The 26718-nt window shown below is 43.3% G+C and overlaps 1 protein-coding gene across 1 annotated transcript in view; it reads left to right on the forward strand.

Annotated features, from left to right (window-relative positions):
* Positions 1 to 941: 941 nt before the first annotated feature.
* The window catches only part of galnt18b (UDP-N-acetyl-alpha-D-galactosamine:polypeptide N-acetylgalactosaminyltransferase 18b), a gene marked incomplete at both ends in the record, with an annotated part of 58411 nt that continues 32634 nt past the window's right edge, over positions 942 to 26718 (forward strand). The window contains one exon of the mRNA XM_079998231.1: positions 942 to 1179. Coding sequence (XP_079854357.1) covers positions 942 to 1179 — 238 coding nt within the window. The remainder of the gene's footprint in view (positions 1180 to 26718) is intronic.

The raw sequence follows: 26718 nt of genomic DNA on the forward strand, positions 1-26718 counted from the left end.
TGATTGCTACCAACAAAATGTACTTATTCTAAATCATGTAATATGATACACACATCTAAGATTACTAACAATAATATTAACAATAACAATATAATTTTTTTATATTTTTTAAGGGGTTTCATTCACACTCCACTGATCCACTGTGGCTGAGTAGACAGTGATTTTATTGGGCAGCCGTTGATTGCTTGTTAAAAATGATGGATTATTGAAATTAGTATTTTATGTCGTTAAGAAGAAGAAGAAGAAGAAGAAGAAGAAGAAGAAGAAGAAGAAAGTCTTGATCCACTGTGGCTGAGTAGACAGTGATTTTATTGGGCAGCCGTTGATTGCTTGTTAAAAATGATGGATTATTTTATGTTGTTAAGAATAAGAAGAAGGAGAAGAAGAAGCAGAAGCAGAAGAAGAAGAAGACCAGAAAAGAAAATTAGTAATGAAAATATCTAGATGGAATAACACGAAATAAGAGGTGTTGTTTTCCTGTGGTGTTTTGTGGCTTGGTGGTCCTCCCACGTGGTGGTGAATCACTGCTCTGTGCAGGGGGAGCAGGCGGCTCATCCCAGTCCGTTCCTCCGAAGCTCAGCCACAGCGACGCGATCGCGATCACACACCACGCGACGCAGCGATGGCTCGCGCGACTCTTCCATCACCTGCACGTGTACTCACATCTGACGTCATCTAAACACACATTTCTTTTCTTTCTTTCTTTCTTTTTTTTTTTTTTTTTTTTTTTGTTCTTTTTCTTTTTGGGGAGTGGGGTGGCGGGGTGGGTCGGTGGGGGGATAACACTCTGCCGTGAGCGCTAACACAGGAATTATTGTGCCGCGGTCGGTCCGACGCCGGTCCGTAGTGGCGTGACGTGTCCAGTCCACGGGAGCTGAGCTGGAGTCCGGGCTGCGGGAGGTGGAGGTGGAGGTGGCGGTCCTGCATGGAGGGACGCCGGCATGGCTTGCACCAGGAGAACCAAAACTTTGGTGTCCACATGCGTGATCCTGAGCGGCATGACCAACATCGTGTGTCTGCTGTACGTGGGCTGGGTCACTAACTACATCGCCAGCGTGTACGTCAGGGTCCCGGTGCCCGTGGGAGACAGAAAGTTGGACGGGGACAAGAGGGGGGACACCCTGCGGATCATGGAGAGGCTCAGCCGGCTGGAGACTGTGGTCAACCGGCACATACAAGGTAAAACAACAGCCGTGCCTTGCACTGACCCGATCAGATATCGCGATTATTCATTTGGCGATATTCGCTGTGAATGTTTGAGAAATCAATCAATCAATCAGTCGTTACTGTCACAGTTATGGAATGTGTCGTGCAGTCCGGTGAAAGATAATAAAAACACGATAGAAAAGGAAAACAGGACGACTTATAACAATGCATATCAATAAAAACAGAGACCATATAACACACACACACACACACACACACACACACACCACACACATAAAAACCAAACACAAAAAGGCTTAATTTAAGGCTCCACTTTTTGCAAATGCATAAATTATTTATCTGTATCACTATTTCAATGACAAAAATCCCAGACGATGTCTAGTCTCATCGCGATATATCGCACAGTCCTATTTACTGCACCACAGCGGGAACATTTTTTAATCGATCGGCAAATGCTCCCCATTGCGCTGGATGTGGACTTTGTCACACGTTGTGCCGTTTTTTTTATTGTCACTTAACACGGTAGACACGCACTTCGTGTTTTATATTATAAGGCTTACCTATTGAAACTTTTTGAAGAGATGCCTGATGGTGCGCAGATAATGCACGTACTGGCATTTCTCATGTCTTATTTTGTGGATTTGTGTATACTTATTGGGGCATTTATCAGGCAGAAATCAAACGTTATCTCTTTAAATAACGCACAATACATGGGGCAGTCTTTAAAGAACGGCATGCAATGCGGATTCATGCTTTTGTTGTTGCCATAAATCACATACACAGGACCCACAGTGGGAGGACCTGTCTGCTGCCAGTATTTACTCTGCAACCTCAATTCCGGCAGATGCCAGGATAAAGATTTTATTTATTTATTTATTTACACAGAAACGTCTTGTATCTTGATAATTAATATTGTATTTGAAGTGGTGGAAGTGAATTGGATGAGAAAGATGAGATGCAAAAGTGATTTCTCATTCATCAGAGTCCGTGCACATGGTAGGCTTTAGGGTTTGCCTTCATTTTCCCCCTGCATGCTCCTTGGGAATGTCTGGAATTTCAAAGTATTCCTTTGTTCAGTATAAGCCTTAAATTACATTATAATTTGAGTACACAGTTATTTATTTGCTGTTTATTTTGCGAATGGTGGATGGCAGTGGTGCCGTTAATTTTTCAACATTTTTTCTTCTTCATACTTCAAAAAGCCTTGTTTTGTAAGTCACCATTGGCCATTTCAATTCTCCACTTTCGAGCGGAAGCGTGTTACAGGTCTCATCTGCTTTATTCATAGGGATGGCCAAATGGGACCACAGAAAATCTTGGGGTGGCACACCAAAACCTTGTGGGGGGGGGGGGTTATACATCTTGTCACTTGTCACAGCAACATGGTGGTGCATACCGTTAACGGTGGGCAAACAACGTTCATTTTTATACATTTATTTTAACACGTATAATGTGGTGTTGAACTGCAGCGAACCAGTAAGGGTGTGGGGGCGGAGCCGGTCGGCAGCTTGTGCGTGGAAGATGCATGGGGGACCGCGCACAAACAGCTTTTGTATCAATGATCAATTGTTGTGTATCGAAATCCATTCTTTATATTGTGTTGATTTTCAGGCTGGTAAGTCGAAACACGGATTTCTTTTCATTAGCATCAATTAATGGCTCCATATTGTCCTACATAATTAGTGAGAATGAATCAGCAGCGTTGTAGATGCAGCCCCCTGACTTTGCTTAATGGTCGACTCGACGTGCAAAATCAGTACCCGTCAGTCTGCACCAGGCTGACTGACACTCATTAGACTGTTTTTGAAATCTCTAAAAATAACTATTTTCCCTCCTCCTATTTCCACTGATTGTTACCCCCTAAGTAATGAGGTCAGGCTTGTCCTCAATGCCAAATGGCTCCTTCAGGACAGGAATAGACATTAAAAGTAGCCTAGTTTGTTGTGTTCTGGGTCGTCACTTCCTCAGATAAGAATTGTGGCCCATAAACTCTCCACGCTTTTTATTTTGGGGGCCTCTACGTGCAACATTTCATACCTTGCACCGTCAGACAGCTACATACACACATGTACGCATGCACGCACGCACACACACACACACACACACACACACATACTTGAAGGTGTTCTACTGCACCTATCCAACATAAGCTTCCGTGCCCTGCAGGGCATCACCGATTGCGGGACTGAAACACAAACTCCTGCTGTCGTCCAGTCTGAGCACTGTCTCAGGTGTAAACTACACACTGGGGTCAAACAGACACATTGCTTTGCTTGATGAAGTTCAGTGACTTGGAGAAAAGTAGGACGGTGTGGCCCTCGCACGTACTCCTGCTGAACCTGTGTCTTGTATCAGGTATAGTTCATGAAAGAACATCTGTTGGGTAGCAGAAGAAAGGCGAGTTCACACACGCCCGGTGGCAGGTGTGTGTGTCTGTGTGTGTGTGTGTGCAGGCTGTCACTGATCTCTTTTCCATGCTTTATGATCACTAGTGTCTATATTTGTGGAAAGAAAATATGTGACTTACAGTTGAGCATTAAGGAAAAAAACCAATCTCGTTCTGTAATTCTAGGGATTAGTTTAGGCTCACAACTGACTTATTGCATGATATAAAACATAAATACACAGGTATTCCCCTTGCATCTGTAGATACTTGCTGCTGTACATTTAAGTGAGATAAATATGCTGCTGTGGATAATACATTTTAAGCTTTTTCTTTTTATCCCCTTCTAGATTAACGCTAAAATTAAAATGGCAATCCATGAAATGGATTACACATACAGTACATAACACATACATAACACAAATCCAATCTATTTCTCATGGGACTGATTGTAAGAGTGCGTAATCCAAAAGAAACGCTCAGCATTCACGGCATTCCGTCCCGCCTTCGTGGATATATATTGCAGCTCAACTTCCGCTTCCTCCTCGTTTCTTACTTCGCAAAAGAAGAATCCACAACTAGACACTCATATTTCCACGGCTGCTTCACCTCTCGAAATCCTACTCGTGTGAGTCGGTGTGACTGTACTGTCGAGTGCTGTTCGGTGAGGCAATGTATTCTAACATTCATTCTCCGTAACGCTTTTTTCCTCCGTGAAAATAAGTACAGTCATGACGTGGAGCAGGTCGCCATCGGTCCTGCGCCGTGTGTAGGCGGCGCTCCTGGACGGCGCCGTGGAGTACTTGGCCTGCGCTCTGCCCTCCCTGGCCACCACGAGGAGACGGGCAGTGCACTGGCGTGAGGAGGATGCCGACGGAGGTGGCCGGGGGATAAGCCCGCTCCTCTGGCTAGCACTAGCGCTGGAACTGGTCCATTTTGCACTCCTCCTAGTGCTAACCCAGCTCCCACGTCCCCACCGGTCTCCTTTCCGAGTCACATCCCGGAGGAATGGCAGCGGGGGATTTGCTCTGGGGCTGAGATGGAGTCGTCAGACTCAGATAAGTCGGACAAGGAGGAGAGCCTCCCGAGCCTCTGGCGGAGGTCCAGCTTGTACATGAATCACATGCCCCATTCCCCCACAGCCCTCACTGTGGGAGTGCAGCTCAGTGCACAAACCTCACCAGTACCACAAAGCAGCGTTTGAGACCAATCACAGATTCTACAATAAAACTTGCACTTTCTTCAAAACTTGGTGAATTTTTTTTTATCGGAACATGCATCAATTGGCCATGAGGGGACACACGCCCGATCCATTGAGCATGCGCACGACCAAGTTGCTGGCCTGCGGAGTAAGTAGTAAGTAGGCATGCACACAATCCAGTGCGCACCTCTCCACCAAGCCAGCACTGCCGCAATGTGCAGCGGCTTGGCGTGCATATATGACGAGTCCAGGAATCCGGTAAACGGTCACCGAGGTCTACATCATCCAGATACTTCATGGTTCCAAAATGGATGGGAATGGCCTGGACCTGCAAATGTTGAACAAGCATCTGGTGAAAATGAAATTCCAGATGCTGACCACACGTCAATCGGTGAGGTTTATTCAACCAACTGACTGGTTTGTGAAATCAGATCTGATAGACGCATTCTTTCACATCTCCATTCACCCCTGGTACAGGAAGAACCTACGCTTTGCCTTTCGGAGGAGAGATCCTCGCACTCCTTTTCAGTCTCTCTCTAGCCCCACGGGTATTCACGAAATGTGTAGAAGCGGCGATAGCGCCGCTACGCCACCAGACTGTGAGAGTGTACCTGGACCACTGGATCATTTGCATCCAGTCCCAGGCGGGAGTCAGACAGGCGGCCAGGTTAACCCTTTTCTCACCTGGGGAGCTCGGGCTTTGGTGTCAACATGGAGAAAAGTGTAATGATTTTGAGCAAATAGAGCCTTTTTCTGGGCATGGAATTGGACTTGGTTTCTATGATTTATATGGTCTGGCTATCCCCAGCCAGGGCCCAGTGCGTCAAGTCATGTGTGTCAAAGTTCAAACCCAGACTGTCGGACTGTCCCTGATCTTGTCACTTTTGTGTCAAAAACTACTGGGCATGATGGGGTCAGTGGCCGTGGCGCCACCCCTCGGTATGCTGCGAGCCAGGGTGTTACCAAGAGTGATGCTTGTCCCAGTGAAGGACAAGAGGGGATAAGATGGCCTTGTAAGTGTGGAGAACTGCAGGGTTCCTTTGTGCGGGATCCTCACCGGGAGTATTTTGTATCGTTCCACCATCAACCCCACCAAGGGGTGGGGAGCCGTCTACAATGACGCAACAGCCAATGGGCGGTGGACGATAGCACAGGCGAAACGCTACACAAACGTGTTAGAGCTGCACACAGGGCTATTAGCTCTTCTGCACTTTCTGCCAGTCGACAGGGCCGACATGTTCTGATCAGGTCAGACAGCACCTCGGCCATAGCATACATTCCCATTCCCAGTCCCTCCGCCTGGGTCAGATGACGAACCGTTACTGCTATATGCAAAGCAGAACCTCCTCTCCCTCCGGGCGGCCCACATCCCTGGCTGCCTCAACCATGAGGCGGACCTGTTGTCCAGCAGGCTGGCACCGTCACCCCAAGGTGATGGTTGACATCAGGCAGTCAAGTGGACACTCAAACTCCACACAGAAAGGCTCCTATTTGGGAGATAACCCGCCGGAGCACGGTGCCAACAGCACCCCAGGCGGGAATCGAACTTAGGACCTTCTTGCTGTGAGGCTTTCCTTGCTCAGAGGAGCAGGAAAGGCTTATCATTTTGAGCCTGGTTCGGGCACTGCAGTGTTATATGGACTAAACTAAGGGCTTTAGGTGTGGGGACCAGTTGTTTGTGTGCTTCGGCAGCCAAGCAAAGGATAGGCCACTCTCCAAGGAGAGGGGCTCATTGGCTGGTGGAAGCCATAGACCAGACCAGTATAGGAGTCTGTCATTAGAGGCCACTCAGGGCGTGCGCACAAACTCCACCAAGGGAGTGTCTTCCTCTTGGCCCTTCTTCAGGAGGTAGTCATTGGAGGATATATGTCGGGCAGCGTCTTTGAGCTGCCCACACACACACATTTATTGGATGTTATTAGGTCTGCGCTGGTACATACCTTGTGCACAGACCTGAGTACGCAGGTGTTACAGGAAGTATCCCATGGGAGGTACGTACGTTATTATGTGAACCTCCCTCAGGCGATCACCATACTATCGCGTGATTGTATAAGGTCCCATGAGTAATAGATCCAGTCCCTGCGATAGGGAACATCTAGGTTGCGTAGGCAACCACGGTTCCCTGAGGAGGGCCCAGATCTATTACTGCGCTGCAGCACAATGCATGCCATTCCAAGCCGCTCAGCAGCTAAAAGAGGAGGAAGTGGAAGTCAAGCCGTGATAGATACCTGCGGGGGCCGGACAGAAGAGTGGTGTCGTCACTTCCTCTGCCTTTTCAGACGTGAATGCAGAGCATTTTTATTGGATTACATGATCTGACGATCAGTTCCATGAATAATAGAACTGGTCCCTCCTCAGGGAACCTTGGTTGCCTGCGCAACCTAGACATTTCTTAAGAACTGCTAGCTAAAAAAGTATCAAATCTTCTCAACCTACGGATTACCACTCGAAATACAAATAATTTGTTATGAGGCACACATGATAGAAATACGTTTTTACGGGGAATGAGTGATTGAATAGGTAGAGAGTATCTTTACTTAGTGCAATGTCACGTATTCTGATTAAATGCAGGAAGGTCTGAAAGTGCTTTTAATTATGACAATTCAGATTTATCTGCAAATTTGATGTGTGTGTATGTGTCTACATGCTGTTTGTTTGTTTAGGCCCTGGGTTGCAGCACTAAAAGTAACTCACAAAAGTTTCATTTCTACATGGTTTTAGGAAATAGAGGAGAATAGCTAAATCATTTTTAGCTGATTATAGATAGAAGCAGGAATTAATATTTCAATATTTCCTTTAATTCATTTAGTCTCTTTTCAATATTTCCCTTTCATTTATTTAGTTTGTGGGTGTGTGTAAAAAATGTACAGAATATCATTGTAATATCATATTTGTGCACTCTTTTAATATTTATAAATAATGCAGATCAGAATGAGAAAATGAGAAATGTTTTTTTTGTTTTTTTCCCAACTAACTTAACCGTTGATCCATAGAGATTTGAAGATAGAGAAATCAGTTTTTATAAGATGTGGTAAACAGGAACCCGCCTTCCTCTGGAGGTTTATTTGACTGTCTGTCTCTTTCTGTCGTGTTCCTCCTCCGTCATATTCCCTCTCGGCAACCGGAGATTTAGTTACCGGAACATGTTATTGGTGAAGAAAAACAATCTGCAGAGGAGTGCAGCTGCCCTAGTACACGCTCATAATATTTATTTCTGAAATGCCAATCTTAAGTTTTCACAGCAGATGAGGATCCTTCATCTGCTGCTTCTTTTCTTGTACTGTATATACATAATGGCAGTCAATGTCTAAGGGATGATAATTGATTCTTGAACTACTTTAAATTCATTATCCATAAAATTGGCATCTAATACAGTAAATTAATGAAGCTTTTCTGCACGTCATTGCCTTAAAGGTCTGCGTTATAACATTTTTGCGAGGCAGCGTTTGAGAGGGTGTGAGGATGCGATGGGTGTTGGGAAGTGTGAGAGTGCAACTAGCAGGGAGAGGATTACACAGTGTGTTGATGAACTACGAAGTATAAATCCACAAATGACTGCGCCCGATATCGGCATCATAAAAGCAAAGAGAACACTCAGTAATGAAAACAATTAATTACACTGACGCCAGAGGGCAGAGCCATCATGAGGAGAATCTGAATATCGTAGTCATTTATAAAACCCCTCCACTCGAAGATTGCCACTCGGGCCAGGGATACAAGCATTCAATTGAATAAAAGGAAAAGAGACGTGAGCTGCGAGTCATTCGTTTTAAATGTGTGACTCATCCTTCATTCCGGCAAAACCGAATCATTTTTATTTTTATTATATATTATATACGTTTAAGTTATGTTGAAATTTGTATTTCCATACCAAAGTAAATCGTTTCGACGCGATTAAGCTCAAATATTTTTGGGGTCCACAGATGCATTCTTCCGGCTTAATAAATAATTTTGACAGAATTAAAAGAATCTTTGCAAATTCCATCAAGTCAAATTTCGATCCATTCACAGCTCAACAGAATAAAAGCAGCTGACCGATCATCATTCACCATTTAAGTTCTCCCTCGCTCACCCTGCACCAGTTACCAATTCAATTCAATGAACGAAGAGTCTGGGAAAAATCGAACGGCTCCTTTTACTGAATGGCTCGTCGAGAACCGAATCTCTAAAAAAGAGCCAAACCTTTCATCAGTACTCGTCTGCCCAGACACTGGCCGTCCTCATTTACTGACAGGCTGTGTTGTGCTGCAGGGTGTACCTGGGGCTGCGGGGTGTTATTATTACAAGAACCTCATCTCCTTGTGGCAAAATCAGTCTTTTTATTGGACTGAGCGGCAGCGTCCCTCATTTGCCAATCATTTTTCATCTTTAAATGTCGATTTATCTTTACGTTGTTTGTAATAGACGGCATAGAGTAGGACAAATACACCTGGAAACCCACATGTCATTAGCAATTTCCCAAGGCGGACACAGAGAAAGGGGGTACAACTCATTTATTTGTTAGTCTCTGTGTGCCACTGCCACAGAAAATACCATTACATGCTGCATGTGGTGTCTATCCAGTCACTTATATTTACCCAGCAGCATTCAAGCTGCAGGAGGCTCAAATCTGCTTTTTATAGTGTATCAGTGAACTTACTGGATAGTATATTTGGAGGATGGAGAGCATGCATCGTAGACTAATAACATAGAAATTAGGTCTGCGGGAAATGAATAAAAGGCCTTCTGTTAAGGTCGTAAAGACATAAAAAGAAATTTCGCTAGTTCTGAATTCATCTCGTCTTAATTTGAAAGTATGGAGTTTGGATCAGCGCGCGCATCAATCACGGACATTGTGGCGGAAGGTGGAAACAGAGCGAGGGAAGAGGCGACTGGGGTTTCGCGACGATATTCATCACAGTGGAGGTCTAATTGAGACGTTCCATCAAAACGCACACTCTCTGCATACGTGCTCCCCTGTGTTATTCATTATTAATCCATCACAGATCCACCGTGGACCCAGCAGGGACCTTTTGGTCCTTCATGACCTTCATCGATCCCCTCAGACACAACAAAATAGGGGATGACGAGCGATTTCAATTGCCCTCTCTTTTCTGCACATCGCATTCACATCGATTTTACTTATGCGAACCGCAGGACGGTGAAGGTGTTAATTACACAAAGGCCATTTTTTTTGTTCTTCCTCCCAGACTTAAAGCAAAGCGGCAGCAGTAGTTAATGCCTTATCAAGAAGTAATGGAAAGAATCTTTGAGTACCGATGACTAAACCCACGCAGATGCAGTTGCTGATATCGACAGGAGTTTTCATTTAATGCTGCGGCTCCTGCAGTCTGCCTTGGTGCAGATTAGGAGCCGTAAACGTATTTCACACCCGCCGGGCGGTGAAATATTACCTCTAATTATCACCTTGTCTTCATTGCTCGACAGTGTTTTGGTACCTACATACTATTGTTCTCCCAGTTAAGCTTCCCGCTGTCTTTGTGAGCCATGGGGTTTCTTCGGGTTTTGCTCATCACGAAGCCACATGAAAGCAATTTCATTTATTGTTCATCTGTCGACAGTTACCCTCTTACTCGTATTACTCTTATCAGCGCGAGCAATAAAATCTTGTAATCTCAAGCTGTTTCACAAATACTTGCTTCATAAAAACATATTTTATGAAAAGAAAAGTATGAGAATGGGTGAAATGATTTCATGAAAGGACAATTGAATGTCCTTGAATGATTTTGTTTTCGTTTTCTTATGAGTGGCCTGCGTTAAACTTTTTTTTTTTTTTTTTTTTTGCCAATTCTGAAGGTAGGACCAACTTGCAGACGAAAAAAAACAATGATGCATTTAATAATTTACAGAAAAAGCTTTTTCAATCGTTTCAAAAGAAAAACATCACCTCAGGCCAGAATGCTGATACTCTACTTTTCATGGCAGAAATACTGCAGAATCTTTTTTTTTTTTTTATTCTGTAATATCTGCCACCTGGGCTGCTTGGCTCTGCCTTGGGCTCTTACACTTCTCGAGAAGCCCTTAAAAGCATTCTAAGCAGTAATGTCTCACTTAATGCCCATATTTTCTTTACATACGCCTTGGTTTATACACAAAAAGGTCTTAAGGATATGTGAATAATAATGGAATTCAAATAACATATCATGCATTTCAACCGCATTTTCCCTGGCCTCTTGGACCACATAACACTATTATTTTGAATGCCTAAGAGTAGTCGCCACATCCTCTTTGTTCTCTCAAACGTAGAGGGTCTTTGACAAATTCCTCACGTTGGTGATCAGGCAGAACCGGGAAGTTTCGGCAGAGAAGGAGAAGCCCGTCTTTCCAATTTCTACTCCAAAGAACAAGTGTGTTTAACCCCTGCTGATGAATTCAGAGCCCCCCTGTGTCCGAGTCACTCAACCAAGTTACATTTCAGTCATATTGGTGAAACAATGGCAATGTTGTTATAATTTTAGTTAAATCTCTGAAAAGCTGCAGAATTAAAAAATACATTCCAGTATAGTGATATTCGAGCATGAGACAAAGTCCTGTTTTCTTTTTCCAGTGTTATCTTGTCTTACAGTATTGGTTTCGACCCAAACCTACAACCCACGGCAGATTCATGGCACCATTAGGGTGTCAAGGGTTGAAAATTCTGTGATAGTCGATACCGAAATTTGATCCATGAATTATACTCTACCGCGTCAGCGAGCAGCAAGCTTTTATTTTTTATTCCACCGTAAACTATTTATCTGACGAGTTTGTCAGAGGCGGTTCAGATTTTTATTTTAAATCAGTATATGACCCTGAGCTTATTATTTCCATTATAATGACCTGCCTGAGGAAATTAGGCTGGCTGAGTCTGTGCCATCCTTTAAATTTCTTCTTAAAATTGACTTTTACCAGAAAGCATAACCTGATTTTACTAGAGCTGTACCTTATTTGTTATTATATTTTTTAATATAAATATATTTTATATGATATATTACATTATAACATGTTCTGATTATCTATTTTACATATATGCTTCTTTATTTATCAACACATTTACTAAAGTGTTAAGCACTTTGTACATTTTCTTTGAAAAGCATAATAATAAATTAATAAAAATATAAAATATAGATGAAAAAAGAAATTGTGATTTTGCTCAAGGGTGCAAACCTCCCAATTTTTGGAACTCTGCGCTGTGCGCTTCAGGTAATTCAAGATAGACACGTCCGAATGAAGATTGTGGGAAGAGGAGGTACAATCTGTACGATCCATCTATACCTCACCACAAAAATAACCAGATGTCGTCGAATTCATGGAAAGAGATTGCACCATCTCTGTGCAATCATTTGGACTATTTTAATACCTTGGGACTTCTTTATGAACCCGACAAACGACAAACACACAGATAATTTCCACAAACTCACCACTATATAAAAAAATAAAACCTGCACTGACTACAATAAATATACATACAATTAGCACTTTCTATTGCAATTTTAGTCAAGCAACACAATGCGCTTTACAGAGAAATACAATCAAAGAAAATATATAAAATGTCTGTGCAATTTTACTGCACTTTTCTTGTTATTCAGATCGTGATCTCAGGATTTCTTTGTAACGTTTACAGCAGTTCTTTCAGTTTCCTCTGGTGGTTTTTGCACAGCGCCCCCTGTCTTTCAGGAGAATATCGCCACGGCATCTACACAGCAACACGCAACGTCTAGGCTGTGAAGGCAACCATAGTTCCCTGAGAAGGGACCCGATCTATTAATCATAAGACCGATTATCAGATCATGTAATCCAATCGAAGAGGAAGTGACAATGCTGCACTCCCCTCCTACACAGGGGTATATAACTGCAGCTTACCTTCCTCTCCCCTTTCACTGCTGAGCGCCTCGGAGGAGCACCATACTGAAGCGCAGTGATAGACGTTCGCAATCGCAGGGACTGCAATCTTTTACTCGTGGGACAGTATACCATCACGCGACAGTTTGGTCATCACCTGAGGGAGGTTCACATAATAACGAACGCCCCACTGGGGTGTATGTCCCAGACATGTCAGTGAGGAAAATGCTTGTGTGATGCCTTCCGTAGCACCCGAGTACTCAAATCTGTGTATCAAACACGACAAACACATGTGGCAGCGCGGATCTAGTAACGTCCAACATGTAAACTACACAAATGTGTGTGGAGAGCTCCAAATACCTCGCCGACATATATCCTCCACTAACGCCCCGCTAAAGAGGGCCCATGAGGAGGACACTCCCTTGTTGGAGTCTGTGCGGAGGCCCTGTGGGGCCTCCAATGACAGGCTTCTGTAAGCTCGGCCTATGGCCTACACTAGCCAATGAGCCAATTGCTCCTTGGATAGGGGCCTACAATCTGCCTGGGCGCCGAAGCACACAAACAATTGGTTCCCGCGCCTAAAGTCCTTGATGTGGTCAACATAACACTGGAGAGCTGAAACCAGGCACAAAGTGTTAAGCCTCTCTTGTTTCACCGAGTCAAAAGGCGGTGGGGAGAAAGCCATTAACTCAATGACTTGCTCCGAAACGGGGTGCTAAGGAAGTGGAACGATGCGTTCGGACACATGACCGAATGCATGACTTTGTCTCCTCCACCCACAAATTGCATGCAGGAAGGGTTGACTGACAGTGGCTGCAGCTCGCCTACTTATTTTGCCAAGGCAGCGCCAGCAATAAAGACTTATTTAAAGAAACAGCCTTGATGTCTGCAGTGTGCAGTCTGAAGACTACCAATAAATCCCAGATAGGGACCTGTCAAAAAACGTGACGCCAGTGGGTAACTGTCTGGCGTGAAGCCGTCCAAGCCTACATGACATGCTGGGAATGCTGCCAGATTGCTGCTGGTAGACCTAAGTGTAGAGTCCGCTTGTAGGAACTCCAATATCGGTCCTAAAGGGCAGTCAGAAGGGGTGTGTCCCCATTGATCACACCACTGGTCAAAGGTACGCCTCCTCAGCGTGTACAGGGAGGGTCCTCTGTCCTGGCGCTCTGTATAGCCGAGACCACCGCATCTGACAGGTCTGATGTTAGGAGCTTCTCCCGCTCCGGTACCAGGCTCAGAGGCACCACAGGTCCGGGTGTGGGTGCCATATCATTCTTTGCGCCTGTGTGAGTAGGCCCCATCAGAGGGGAAGCTCCCACGAGGGACCCACATACATGTCACACAGATCGGCGAACCGGGTGACTGGGCCAATAGGGAGTCACCAGCCGCAGTGACAGGTTGACATAGAGCAGTGCCTCCGACCACTGGTGTGCAAGTGCCTTTTAAGGGGCTGGCATGGGGAAGGGGGTCATGTAATTCACATTACAACAGGGGCAAATATGTGGGCAAATAGTTTGCATGTGTTCTTCCACTGTGAACGTGTGCTTTCCAGTTGTAAACACAGGGAGAAAAGGAATGCTTTGAAGGGACAGGACAGCCATCGCACTGCCCCCCCACCCCACATTTCTTCAGGGATTCAGGGCTCGCTTTTCGTAGCAGTGGCCGGGAACGGTCGTGGGAGCATTGCGGTTGGGTGGGGCTTGTGCGAGGAGTCCTTCCTCTCCTCCTCAAATTTTGCCGTTATGAAGCCCATTGCTTCGCCGAAGGTGCCATCCTGGAGCGAGGTCAAGCCTAATCAGAGGGCCCAATGTTGGGCTACACTTGCACCCATGCTAAGTTCAGTAGCCTGGACTGTGCAGCGAGTGAGGCGGAAAGGTCCATGGCCTTCTGCAGCACTACCAACGTCTCCTCGCTTACTGCGGTCCAGCTAGCTCCGACGCAAAGAAGGCCTTCACCGTCAGTAACATCAGCAGCTTGGCGGCGTTGGAAGTTAGGGTGGGTTTCTTCCCCAGGCTGATGTCTTACCCTGGGGCTGGGCACCTGGCGACGGGCCCCTCCACCTGAGGGAAGGACAGGTAGCCCAGCTCCCCGGACTGGTCCATGTGGAGGCAGGCCTTGAAACCTCTTACTGGTGCCTGTACTGAGAAGGGGTTAGCCCAGCCCTTCAATAGCTCCAAGTGCACCTCGCCGAACATTGGTAGATAGATAGACAGAGGCGAATTGACGGGGGGCTCCAGGATAGAATTCCTCATCCAGCATGGACACTTCCATGTCCGGTACGGCCCTGTCGGGTAGGCCCATCCTGCTGACTTTAATGAGCTTGGCTCAACAGCTGGCTGGAGCTCACCTGGAAGCTCAGACAGCTCTCCCCATCGTTGGACTCTTCTGATAATTCTGTTTGGGCCCCTAAGGATATTCCCTGCTGCAGTTCCTCCGGGATTTGCACCGGGAAGGGGGTGGGACAGGAGCGCAGTGTCGTCACTTCCTCTGACGTTCGGCGTGAATGTAAAGTCTTCGATTGGATTACATGATCTGTCGATCAGTCCCATAATAGATCGCAGTCCCTGTGATAGGGAACTATAATGCTCGTGTTCTCTGGTAGTGCGCAAGCCATGACCCGCATGGCTTGCTTGCGGCGACTATAAAGCAGGCTTTCATTTAACAATTCAAACAATTTAACACCTCCACCACCCTGCACCAGTCAAATGGAAGCTGTGTGAATTTGGTCTCACCACAGAGGAGTTGTTGCCTCCAGCGTTCCACCAGCCCTCAGAGCCTCCGCACAGAGCAAGTGGAATCCATCAAATATTCACATCGGTCTTTAGAATGCAAATGCTTTGAGTAAAAATAGATTCAGTTTATTTTAAGGAGGTGATACTGGGTAGAAATAAAGTAATTACCCCATACTCTCGAAAGATGATACCCTAAATGCTGTTGTATTTGCATCGTATTGTCTCTACTGAATTATGTAGAAAGCAGGATAATAGTTTGCTCATCAGAGATCTATTAAAATGTCTTTCGTATTTTTTCACTTTTAGGCTTTGAAAGTTGCATTGATGTGTTTGATCAATGAGAAAATATTTTTAAGGGATCAATGCAGCTATTAGTATTGTAGTTGCACACTGTAGGTTAATATCCCCAGTCACAGTGTTGTACACCCCCCCCAGCATAAATAGGCATAATTTATGCAAAAAACACACAAAAAAAACTCACTTTACTTATATTAACATACATTACATGTCAGGACTTACATTAAATTTCCATTATCTGCATTTCACTCTATTTCACTACAATCCATGAAGGATGCTGTTGAAAAACAAATGAGTCCTGAACCAAATCACCAAAAAAAAAATAGTTTAAGGTCTAGTTTTAGAAAAATAAATAAATAAAATTATATATATATATATATATATATATATATGTGTGTGTGTGTGTATATATATATATGTGTGTATATATATATGTAAATATTTATATATATTTATAATAATAATCAAGTAAAGTCAAGCAAGTTAGTTAAAGTAGATGCACTGAAAATAACACAAGTTGATATCAGCATCTACGTATCTCTCTACACTTTCCCTGTCTCCACTGAAGAGAAACTGACCCCTATTATAATGTCACCATGCAATGCTTAACAATGGCTATTTTGTTCTTTTGGGTTTTTTAGCCCTTTGGGCTCTGTGCCAAACAAATCTTGAAATTAAGAGCTAAAGTTCGAGCAGACCAAAGAGCTTTGGGGAGTTTGGCTGTCCTCTTGCATACTTACTGTAAGGTAATACTGCAGCCAACTACTGTATAAGGTATGGGATTTCGATATTTTCTTAAACCATACATACTTCCCAGAATTAAGCAGACCAAGTGAAACCAATGTAATATGAAGAGTCGTCACTATAGAAACTACTATACTCCAAAAAAAAAATATTTTTGAGGTTGCTGCTTCTCCTCTAATTAATTCATAAAAAAACATGGATGATAATCAACATTGTTTTTCTCTCACAATGTTTTGCTGTGTAGTTTGGTTGTATCTTAACGCACATTGTTTTTACAAAGCTGCAGGGTACGTGACATTACTTCTGCAAGCTCCTAATATATGACTCAAAGTGCCCTTTTCACATTATGACAGTTTTGTTTTTTTAAGTCTGCAAAGCTTCTGGGCTGTGGTTCCGCTGAAAAAGGAGAGAGGGATGTAGCCATCAGGCAGCGCTTCGTCAGCACGGCACAGTGCGTAGTGGCGGCCATCAGCCAGCCGACCAGCACATTCTCTCTCCCTCTGGCCCAAGGTGCTGGAAATCCGGCAAAGTGCAAGAACCCTCCTGTCATGTGCTGTTGTTGGGCATCTGCAGAGCGGCGATAAGAACCAGCCTGCTTTCCTCTTTCAGACACCGCAAACATAATTTGAGCTAATTATGTCTATCACTGCATTATTGTGGAATTTAGACTGAGATAAATTTTGCCTTTGAATTTTGTGAATTCAGTGGCGGAATAGTGATCTGTGATAGCGAGGGCTTAGGGCGCATAAGAATGGTTATTTCTCCTCTTTGTTGAGTGTGAAAAACAATAGTAGGGTTTGCTTCCTTCTGGGTAAAGATTACCTGCAAGCAAAGGCAACTAAATGCATATTACACAGCTGTGTGGAATTCTCTATTGTGATTGGTCAGTAGCAGCAATCAGTGGCCAGTTATTTCTCAATAATGACCACTTTCTGTTAATAATGTCACAGGGACATTGTTGTGGACTATTTCATCTTAGGGGAAGCTCCTAAACTATCCCTACTAGTTATAAAATCACTGAAAATCAATATTCTGTCTCAATGTATTATTTTATTTAGTAAGTAGCTGTGTAATAAAAGAACATTATTTTGCGATAATGACCAGCTGGCTGCACATTATCCCTTACATATGCCTCCTACTAGGCCTTGGCTCTTTCTCTATATCAGTCATGCTGCGTTCAGATGTCAGTCTCCCTTTGAGGTGCCACTTCTGACAGGTTCTTTCCTGAATCACCCTCCTGCCCAGGGATTAATACAATCTTATCTTGTCTTATATCAGAACCAATACGTGTCCGCACTAGACCATTTAGGCATCACGGAAGTTATACTATATAAGCTGTGAATTTCGTATCTTCCTCTTTGGATGTGCAGAGGTGTTGCCATTGGTGAGTGGATTCATATTGGTTGAAGTGGGGAAGGAGCTCATGCATCAACACCTCGCCTGAAGCTGCAGACAGGAAAAAGCAATTACAAGTAACAGTTCTCAAACTTTTTAATGTTGTGCCACTATAATATTTATTATGCCGTTATTTATAAAAACGTGCACAGAGGTCCCCCAGTTAATTTCTAAAAGTTGTATGGGTATTGATTATGGAGTACATTCCTCGCCGCATAAAAAGGCAATATTACATACAGTATCAGCCTTGGAATTTCTTATCTTTTGATTTGATCCTTTGATCATTGCCCTTATATTTTGTTGACGTTGTCCTCTTTTCCAAACAGACTTATTCAGTGTCGATATAGGAGACGTATTGATCGCTGCAGCTTGTTTAGTCACCCTGCATGGCTGATATGGGAGTTGGAACACGCTCGGCAGGTCAGCAAGTATTGCTGACCAGTGATAAAACATTCATATTACTTTAATTTTAGTATTTTAGTTTGGTATGTACTGTATCCGTGATTAAAATAGAGAAAGAGAATGACTTGTAATGACTTGTATAGATAGTTACTCTTTTGGAAACATCTCCCATCACAATGTTATATGAAGCAAGGTAATCCTCATCATCATCATCATCATCCTCCAAAAATATTATAACTCGTAACCGGACCAGAGGAGCACCTGTTCTCCTATTTTTATTTAAGACCTTTTTTACAACATTGCAACCAGCAGCTTTCCCATCATTAAAACCTTTATCCAAATTATATCGTTTGGATACAGAAACCCAGAAGGACTCATGCATTTCTCTGAGATCATAAAAAGCGAAATAAATAATAAAAACAACAAATAAAATTAAATCAATTAAATACAGTGGTTAAGTGTCCCTGTAAGTCTCCTTTCTAAAACATAAAGGGTTCGGTATGCACATTAAGACACTTGATATACTGTTACTCAGAATACTTTATGAATATCATAGAATTTGTTAGGGTTTTGCCCTGTTGTGTTATTTTTATTCTGTTTGTGGTTATCTTTCTCTCTGTTCTTCTCTTCCTAGTATATGTAGTCCTGTGTTCCCTCCATCTTGGTTTGTCTCTAGCTGCTTTCACACATGCACTGCAATCCTGAAATTATCTGGACATTATGTTGTATGTGTTAACGCAAATGTCCGAATCAGTTGGATTGGACATGAAACAGACTTTACCCAGCCAGCACCCTCATACAAGGCCCGCGTGATGTGCGATTGAGCGGTATGTGTGAACAGAGCAGGACATTGTCTGGAGCATTCACAGTGAGCGAGTGGACATGTCGCGTGTTGATGACATCTCTATCATTTACCTTTGTGCGGATCATCTTGCACGGTTCGTAGCTGCTTCATACTCCTTTCTGCTTTCCTTTATATTCCTTTCCACTCTTTTGTTTATATTACATCCAAATACAGGGAGTATCAACGCCAAAAATGATAAGTCGGTAGCCTCGTCCTCCATCTTGGGTGTGGTAAAACTCATTGCGTCACGTCCTGCCTCCTGCACACTGTATCCAGGCTCGGCCCCTCGCCTAAACCACACAGAATATTTCCAGGTAGTGTAAACACTTCTGACACGGACAATCTCCGGTTGTGAGCTACACGTGTGAAAGGGCAATTCTGGACACTGTCCGGACCTGACTATCCAGACATTGTCCGTGCATGTGTGGAAGCAGCTTCTGTATCTGTCTCCCTCTCTTGCTCTGGCCCCCTCTATCTGCCACCCCAGTCAGCAATCAAGCCAGCTGTCTTCACCTTCCACGTCACACTACCTGTATATAACCTGTTCCCCATTAACTCAGTCCTGGTCAGATCATCGTTGTGTCCACTGCGTCAATACTACTGCAGTGAATCTACTATGTCATCAAACTACCTGCCCTACTCAACCTGCCTGACCTTCCTACCCTGATCTACCTGCCTGCCTGACCTTTCTGCATCTGCCTGCCTGACCTTCCTGCCCTGATCCACCTGCCTGCCTGACCCTTCTGCATCTGCCTGCCTGCTAATCTTGCATTACCTTCCTGCCCTGATCTTCCTGTCTGCCTTACCTTCCCAGCTCACTCTGTAATCTCCTTCCCCCCTTGTTTCCCTACAATAAACCATTAATCTTTTGCACCTACTCCTGAGCCTCTGTTGTGTCCAGCATTTGGGTTCACCAGACAGCACTTGTGACAGCATTTCTCTCTTTTTCTTTTTTGTCCCTGGACACTAGCAATGTCTTTGACTGCCAGTGATGAATAAACAAATCAGAAATTAAAGGAAGTTAGCTCCTAAGGGGAAAATGCAGAGAGAAATATTAAGTGGCAGGAAAAAAAGGGGAACAACTTTTACTGAAAAGTTTGCCAACAATTTTAAGAACACATTCAAGGTCATCCTCAGGTACTGGACCCTGAGTGAATTATAGGTAGTTCCCAAAACAGACTCATCAGGGTCAGGTAGGATGTTTGTTTTGTCGAATTTCAAAATGTAAGCATAATTATCTAATTGGATAACTATATAGCTAAATTCACACGAGAATTGAAAAGACAGCCCTTGTTTCTCAGAAGAAAATCTACTTCATTTAGATAGAAGTAGTGGTCATATGGGATCACTTAGAAGTATCAGGATGTTCTGATGTGATATATTTTAAGTATTTACTTTCCAAATTCTCTTATGAGTATCACTATGAGATGGTCCACTGTTCATCTGAAGTGGAATTTGAAATGGAATTTGTCTGTGGGATTTGAGTTTCCTTTGAATCCTGGCCAGATTTAAGCTTTTTGAATCATACATTAGAACATAATGACACTTTCTGAGTGTTACAATGCAATGGTGCACTACTTTTCACAAGTCCCAATTATAATTTTAAATAGGGATGCACCAATTGTGAAATTCTCGGCTGATACCGATTTGAAATTTGACCGTTTGAAATAACAATTTGGCTAATAGCCAATGCGGATACCAATGGGTTTTTTTTTGTTTATTTCATTTTTGTTGTTATTTATTCCACCTTTTTTGGTCTGGGAAACAGGGAAATCTTCATTATAAAAAAATAAATGAACTGTTTTAAAAAATTTCAGCCCTTCATCACACTATCTTTGAATGAGCACAAATTCAATCCAATACAAATGTATGAACTGACCTTTAATAAACCTTCTTTCACATGGCAAAGATTTTTTTTGTAATAAATAACTGTTTCAAAAGCCTTTTTACCATGCTATACACCTACCTACTCCTACTACCTAGTATTATTTTTTCAGTACTTACATAGCCCAACAAAAAATATTTTTCGGAAACGTAAATGTAAAAGCGATTAGGAAAACAATTAAGTTAAAATAATCAAATCAATAATCAAAGTTATCGCTGGTGCCCTATCACTGGCGTGCCGAAGGCAACTTCGGTACCGTAAATTGCGCCCAGATCGCTCCCTCTCCACACCCCCTCGAGGCAGCCACCTATGTCGCCTATAGGAAGAGCTGGCCCTGCTTACACAACATTTATCCAGTGCAAAATTGACGAGACACAACAGCTAACCATCCCCATCGGTGAATGTCATTGTGGCAGTTTTGCCTGCCATACGCCACCCGAGTGGCGTTTTCAGGGCCCTCCAACACAGAGATACAGGCGATGGGGTTGAAAACACATCATTTTTATTGTAGAGAGGAGGCAAGGCAGAACAAGCCTGGAGCAGATGGAAAGTATATCATTTCAAGGGCTTCTCTCCTGTGTGTGTGTGTGGGGATGGGGGTTTTATCTTTTGCTCGTTTATTACCGTAACTAGCAGTAACTAGCAACAGGCGAACAGCCACCCTGATCCTGGGCCCAGGGTGGTTGCTTAAACCACACCGCACCCACACCACAGTCATCTTATTTGCCGAAAGGCTGATGGCAGTCAAGGGTGAATATCGGCCGGAGTGGTGCTAGGGTGGGGTACACATTTTATGATGTGGAATTCGTCTTTGTCAAGAGAAGGCAAGTTTACTTATGTAGCACATTTCAACAACAAGGCAATTCAAAGTGCTTTACATAAAACAACAAAAGCATTAAGACAAAGTGCAAAAGAAACAAAGAATGCATAAAGTATAAACAGTGCAGTGCAAGAAATTAATCGAAGAAACCTTGTTTTACTCTTTGTTAACAATTATTTTCCCTTTTTCGCAGTTAGCGTTTTACCTTGTCATAGTTATATCCCAGCCCCAGCCAGTCTGAAGATCTTTTCTTTGTTAACAATTATTTCGCCTATTCCCCAAATAGCATTTTACCTTGTCAAGGTGACATCCTAGCCCCGGATAACTGGTCTGGAGACCTTTCAGTTATCTGAAATTGTTTCAGATAACTGAAGCCATTTTAATACAGTGCGCACAAAGCCACACAAATCCTTTAATTTCCCACGATGATTCTCACATTCTGGTGATTTTTTATTCATGGAAAAATGATATAAAACAACATAATATGTGACAGCGTCTGGTGTCCCGCAAATGAACACAAAAGGTTTCGGGTTTTTTTCATTTTACTTTTTTTTTTCTCCATATTACAAAACTTTAAATGTTGAAGAATCCTCTCAGTATAACAAAAAATAGTTTTAGGATCACTAAATACTTATAGTTTGTCACCAAAGTAAGATTGTTTGAGTCTCGTCTGGGGTGCGTTGTGTGGGCGTGCACTGCATGATTTGCATCTTTGGTTTTTCACTGGCTATTGTTCCAGAGTTTTGGGTAAAGCCCCTCCCATAAACAAACCAGCACAGCTGGTGACGCAACACAGCGTCATTGTCAGCAGACAACAGACACGTGCTTGCTTTGGGAACTGTACGAGCATCTATGAAAGATCGATCTATTTAAATCTATGAACGAAAGTTTCACAGAACAACATACGCACCGCATAATATTCATGATACGTCTTGTTTAAGTTGAGAGACTGTGCGATCATATCTAGTTATATGTAGTTTAGTCCCAAATGAGTCATTCACGAACAATCCGATTCTTTTGAACGGCTCTTGTCGGAACAAAGTCTCGCTGGGCGCCGTTCTTTTTTTGGCACGTTTTACAGTTTTATATTGCGTTGTTTGCTTAAATTGCCGTTCTGCTGGCTGCTTCGCGCCAACTCCTGTGGTGGCCTGCGTGAACGCTCCGTGTAGATTACGCGCATTTTCATTTTTTTTCGTTTTACAACAGGATTTCTGTCAAAAACTCATCGGCAGTGACCTCCTACGACCGTGATGCACTGATGGATGTAAAAAATTCCCCGACAGAATAACTTTGGGACACTTTATCTGCTGATCCAGAGTGTGTGGTGGAGATTTTATGCGCCGTCACGGTCAACAAAGACGACGACAACAACAACAATAGAGTCGCTGTTCCGCGGGTGCGCCGCTGGAGGAAGCACCGCCGGAAGCGAGGCAGCATTCGGACCAGACTGAGGACGCAACCTTACTGTCCACCTCTATCCAGCATCCTTCTTGCCAATGTCCAGTCACTGGAAAATAAAATGGATGACCTTCAGGCAAGGCTCAGATTCCAACGGGACACAAGAAACTGTTGCCTCCTCTGCCTGATGGAGCCACGGATGAACGCGCTGGCGCCGGACCACACCGTACGTCTAGCCGAGTCCTTCTCCTTGTTCCTCACAGACAGGTCGGAGGAGTCGGGTAATCCAGGAGTCGGTGGAGGCGTCTGCCTCATCAGCTGGTAGCTGGTGCAGCAGCTGGTGTAACCCCAACAACATCAAGACTCTCTCCTGCTCCTGCTCGCCGAACCTGGAACAGCTGGCCATTCCATGCCGTCATTGTACCGCCCCCGGGAATTCGGCACTCATCACAGCCGTTTATATTCCATCGCGAGCGGACACCGACACAGCACCATCGGACCTATAAACAAACATCCCGACGCAGCTGTGGTGGTGGCTGGGGACTTGAACAGGGCGAACCTTAATGCGTAATTTCCATCAACACATCACGTGTGCCACCAGGTGAGAAAGAACTTTGGACCACTGCTACACACCACACAAGAACGGATACAAAACCTGCTTTCGGGAAATAGGACCACGCGGCCATCTAGTCGCTTCCTGTTCCTAGCATCGTATGTGGAGCGGTAGCGACGAGGCACGTAAAGCGGCGGTCGGACCAATCAGAGGCCATGCTACAGGACGCTTTGAGTGAAGTAGACTGGGACATGTTCCAGTGACGTCAGCGAGTTTACGGATGTTGCTGTGTGTTTCATAGCCATGATAACGGACAGTATCGTTCCCAAGGTGAAAGTTGGGATATTTCCGAACCAGAAACCATGGGTTGATAAATCCATCTGCGGTGCTCTGAATGCTTGCAAGGTCACTTACAACGACGGTCTTGTATCCGGCAACATGGACAATTACAAAGCGGCATCCGCTGTGTATATCACTGCATACATGTATGCCTGTAGCTATATGTATGTGACAAATAAACATCTTGAAACCTTCAAATCTTGAAAAATGACGCATGACTTATAGAGTACATGTTTTATTTATTTATTTATTATATATATTATATAAATAAATATGAACAAATAAATAAATAACAACATTAGGGAGAGAATCATATATTTTCACTTTACACACTTTAATTTTATTTTACTTTGGTTTATTTTGCTTGTTTTAGTGACTCTGTTTATCTTATCTTCACTTATAATGTTCTATTCATATCATATATAATGGTGTTTTTTAATCAATTACAAAGAATTAATATCCTATGTCTGTTATTAATCACATCATATCTTGCCTTATCCCAAATACCATCTCAATTATTGTGATGTATTTGGGATTAGGCTTAATACATTAGGTTTAATACATTAGGCTTAAAAGCCTTTAATATAAGATATACATTTCCATTGTACAATCAGTTAAAAAAACAGATTGTACAATGGAAGTTTATTTCTACTTCGGGGCTGAGATGGACATTGATTCAGGCCAGTCAATGGTCACTATTGACCTAAAGGAAACCAAAATCAGCCTTTGGCTCGTTCCTTCACTTAAGCGAGGGACAGGTCTCAATCATCAGTCTCGCTCAATTAATCATCCGATCTTGCTCCTCCAACAACAGTCACCAAAATAAGGGAAAAGAACAGGAATAGTAGGAGATACGAGCACACCGATGCTACAGCAATGTATCAAGCCGCCAGAAAATTGCACACTGTCAAAAGATAAATCCCACGTTTTAAATTCTCTTAACGAGTTCTTCAGTTATGTATTTATCAAAAACTCAAATGGCTGATGAACTTTGTCAAATAATACAACTGAACAACAAAATAGCCAACACACACTCTGCTTTGTTCAATTTATCTCATCAATTCTGGTCACGCACTTCTGTGCCAATCACAGTGGGTTTGCTGTTCCATTTGAGGGGATCCATAAAGGAAAGCTGAGTACAGAGGGAATCTTATTCATTGGAAGGAGCTTTAATGTTTAATGTTTTTGTTGCCAAGTGATCTGCAAAAGATTTACATAAAAATACATTTTTAAAAATCCCATACTTATGCATATCAGCTATATCAGCTAAACAACCAATTCCATGATGAAATATCTTTCGTGCTGTCGGTGACTGCTACTAAAGTTCGTACAGACATCCTTTATCTCAAGGGGAACATTCTGTTTTTACATGGAGGGAGCTACAGTAGGAAAAACGTATGACTAAAAGACAGCAGTGATTAAAAGATTCTGTAGCAACTTGTTTGGGAAATCCAGCATATCGGAGACCTTTCCATGTCTTCTTTTACCATACCATGGATTTAAAAGCTGTTTGATCGACCAAAGCCACGCAAAAATAATGTCCTCCGGCCCTTGTGAATGTTAAAGTAATATTGAATAGCGAATGGTGTAAAGAGAAATACCCTGAATCCTAGAATTACACTGAACTATAGAACTTTACCATATTTTGCCCTCCGTCAAATCATCATCGTTAAATAAAGCTGCTCTGTAACCCTTAACCCCATGAACAATGGGTCAATGACCTGGATGTTTGATGTCTCAGATTCTGTCTTCATAAAGTTTACCTGAGCTCAGAACTACTCCCACCTCAAATGACATGCAGGGCAGGATAATTGGCGATCCAAAATTGTCCATTGGTCCGGTGGGTGTGTGTGTGTGTGTGTGTCTGTGGTGTTCCTGCAATAGTGTGGTGCCACAGGGGAGCGTATCGAGTACCACCCAACCTGTTGCCCAAAGAAGGCCGGAAGAGGCTCCGCCCCTTCCACGACCCTGAGCATGATAGAATATCACAGCCCTGGGGAGAGAAAGTATCTTTTACGTTTTGAAAACATTTTCTCCATTCTTTTCAAGGCCTGTTGTTTTTGAAAATAACATTTTATTACAGTAGTTCTTGCCCTCTCTATTCACTGTATTAATTTACTTCTAATGATCATAATTACCAAAATGAAAGTCACTTAATGATGTCATACTTGCAGTGCTTTGAATTTGAATTGTAAAATAAAATGGCATTACCCTCACTTCACTTAATTTGATATGAAATACAGAATTATTTGGGTTTTCCTGAAACTGCGACTGAATTTTTGCAAAAGAACATTTGTGGAGTAGGAAGACCTTGTTAACACCTTAATACACCATTTTTTTGCTGATCCGTCCTTGATCAGGACACTTATGACAGAAAGTTGGGCACTTTGTCGCCATCGGTAGCAAAGGAATATTACGACTTACGTGTTGGAAATTGAAAATAAAGTTAAAAAAAAACAACCAAACCCACCCCTTCTCTGCAACAACCATCTTGTCACCCCACATCCACTCCACGCCATCCCTTGCTTATCACATGTTGCAGAGAACATAGAGCGATGTACAGATAAGTATAGTGACCCAGAGACCGGAATGCTAGAGTCTTGGAGGGGGTGAAAATACAGACTGGTCTTAACATGCGGTCTGACATGCATAACATGGTCTAACACGGTTAAGAAAGGACGGAATGTCAACAAACGTTCCAGACCTTTTCACGGTAGAGTATGCAATGCAAAATAAT

Source organism: Zeus faber, assembly GCF_960531495.2.
Source record: "Zeus faber genome assembly, chromosome: 3".
Lineage (NCBI taxonomy): Eukaryota > Metazoa > Chordata > Actinopteri > Zeiformes > Zeidae > Zeus > Zeus faber.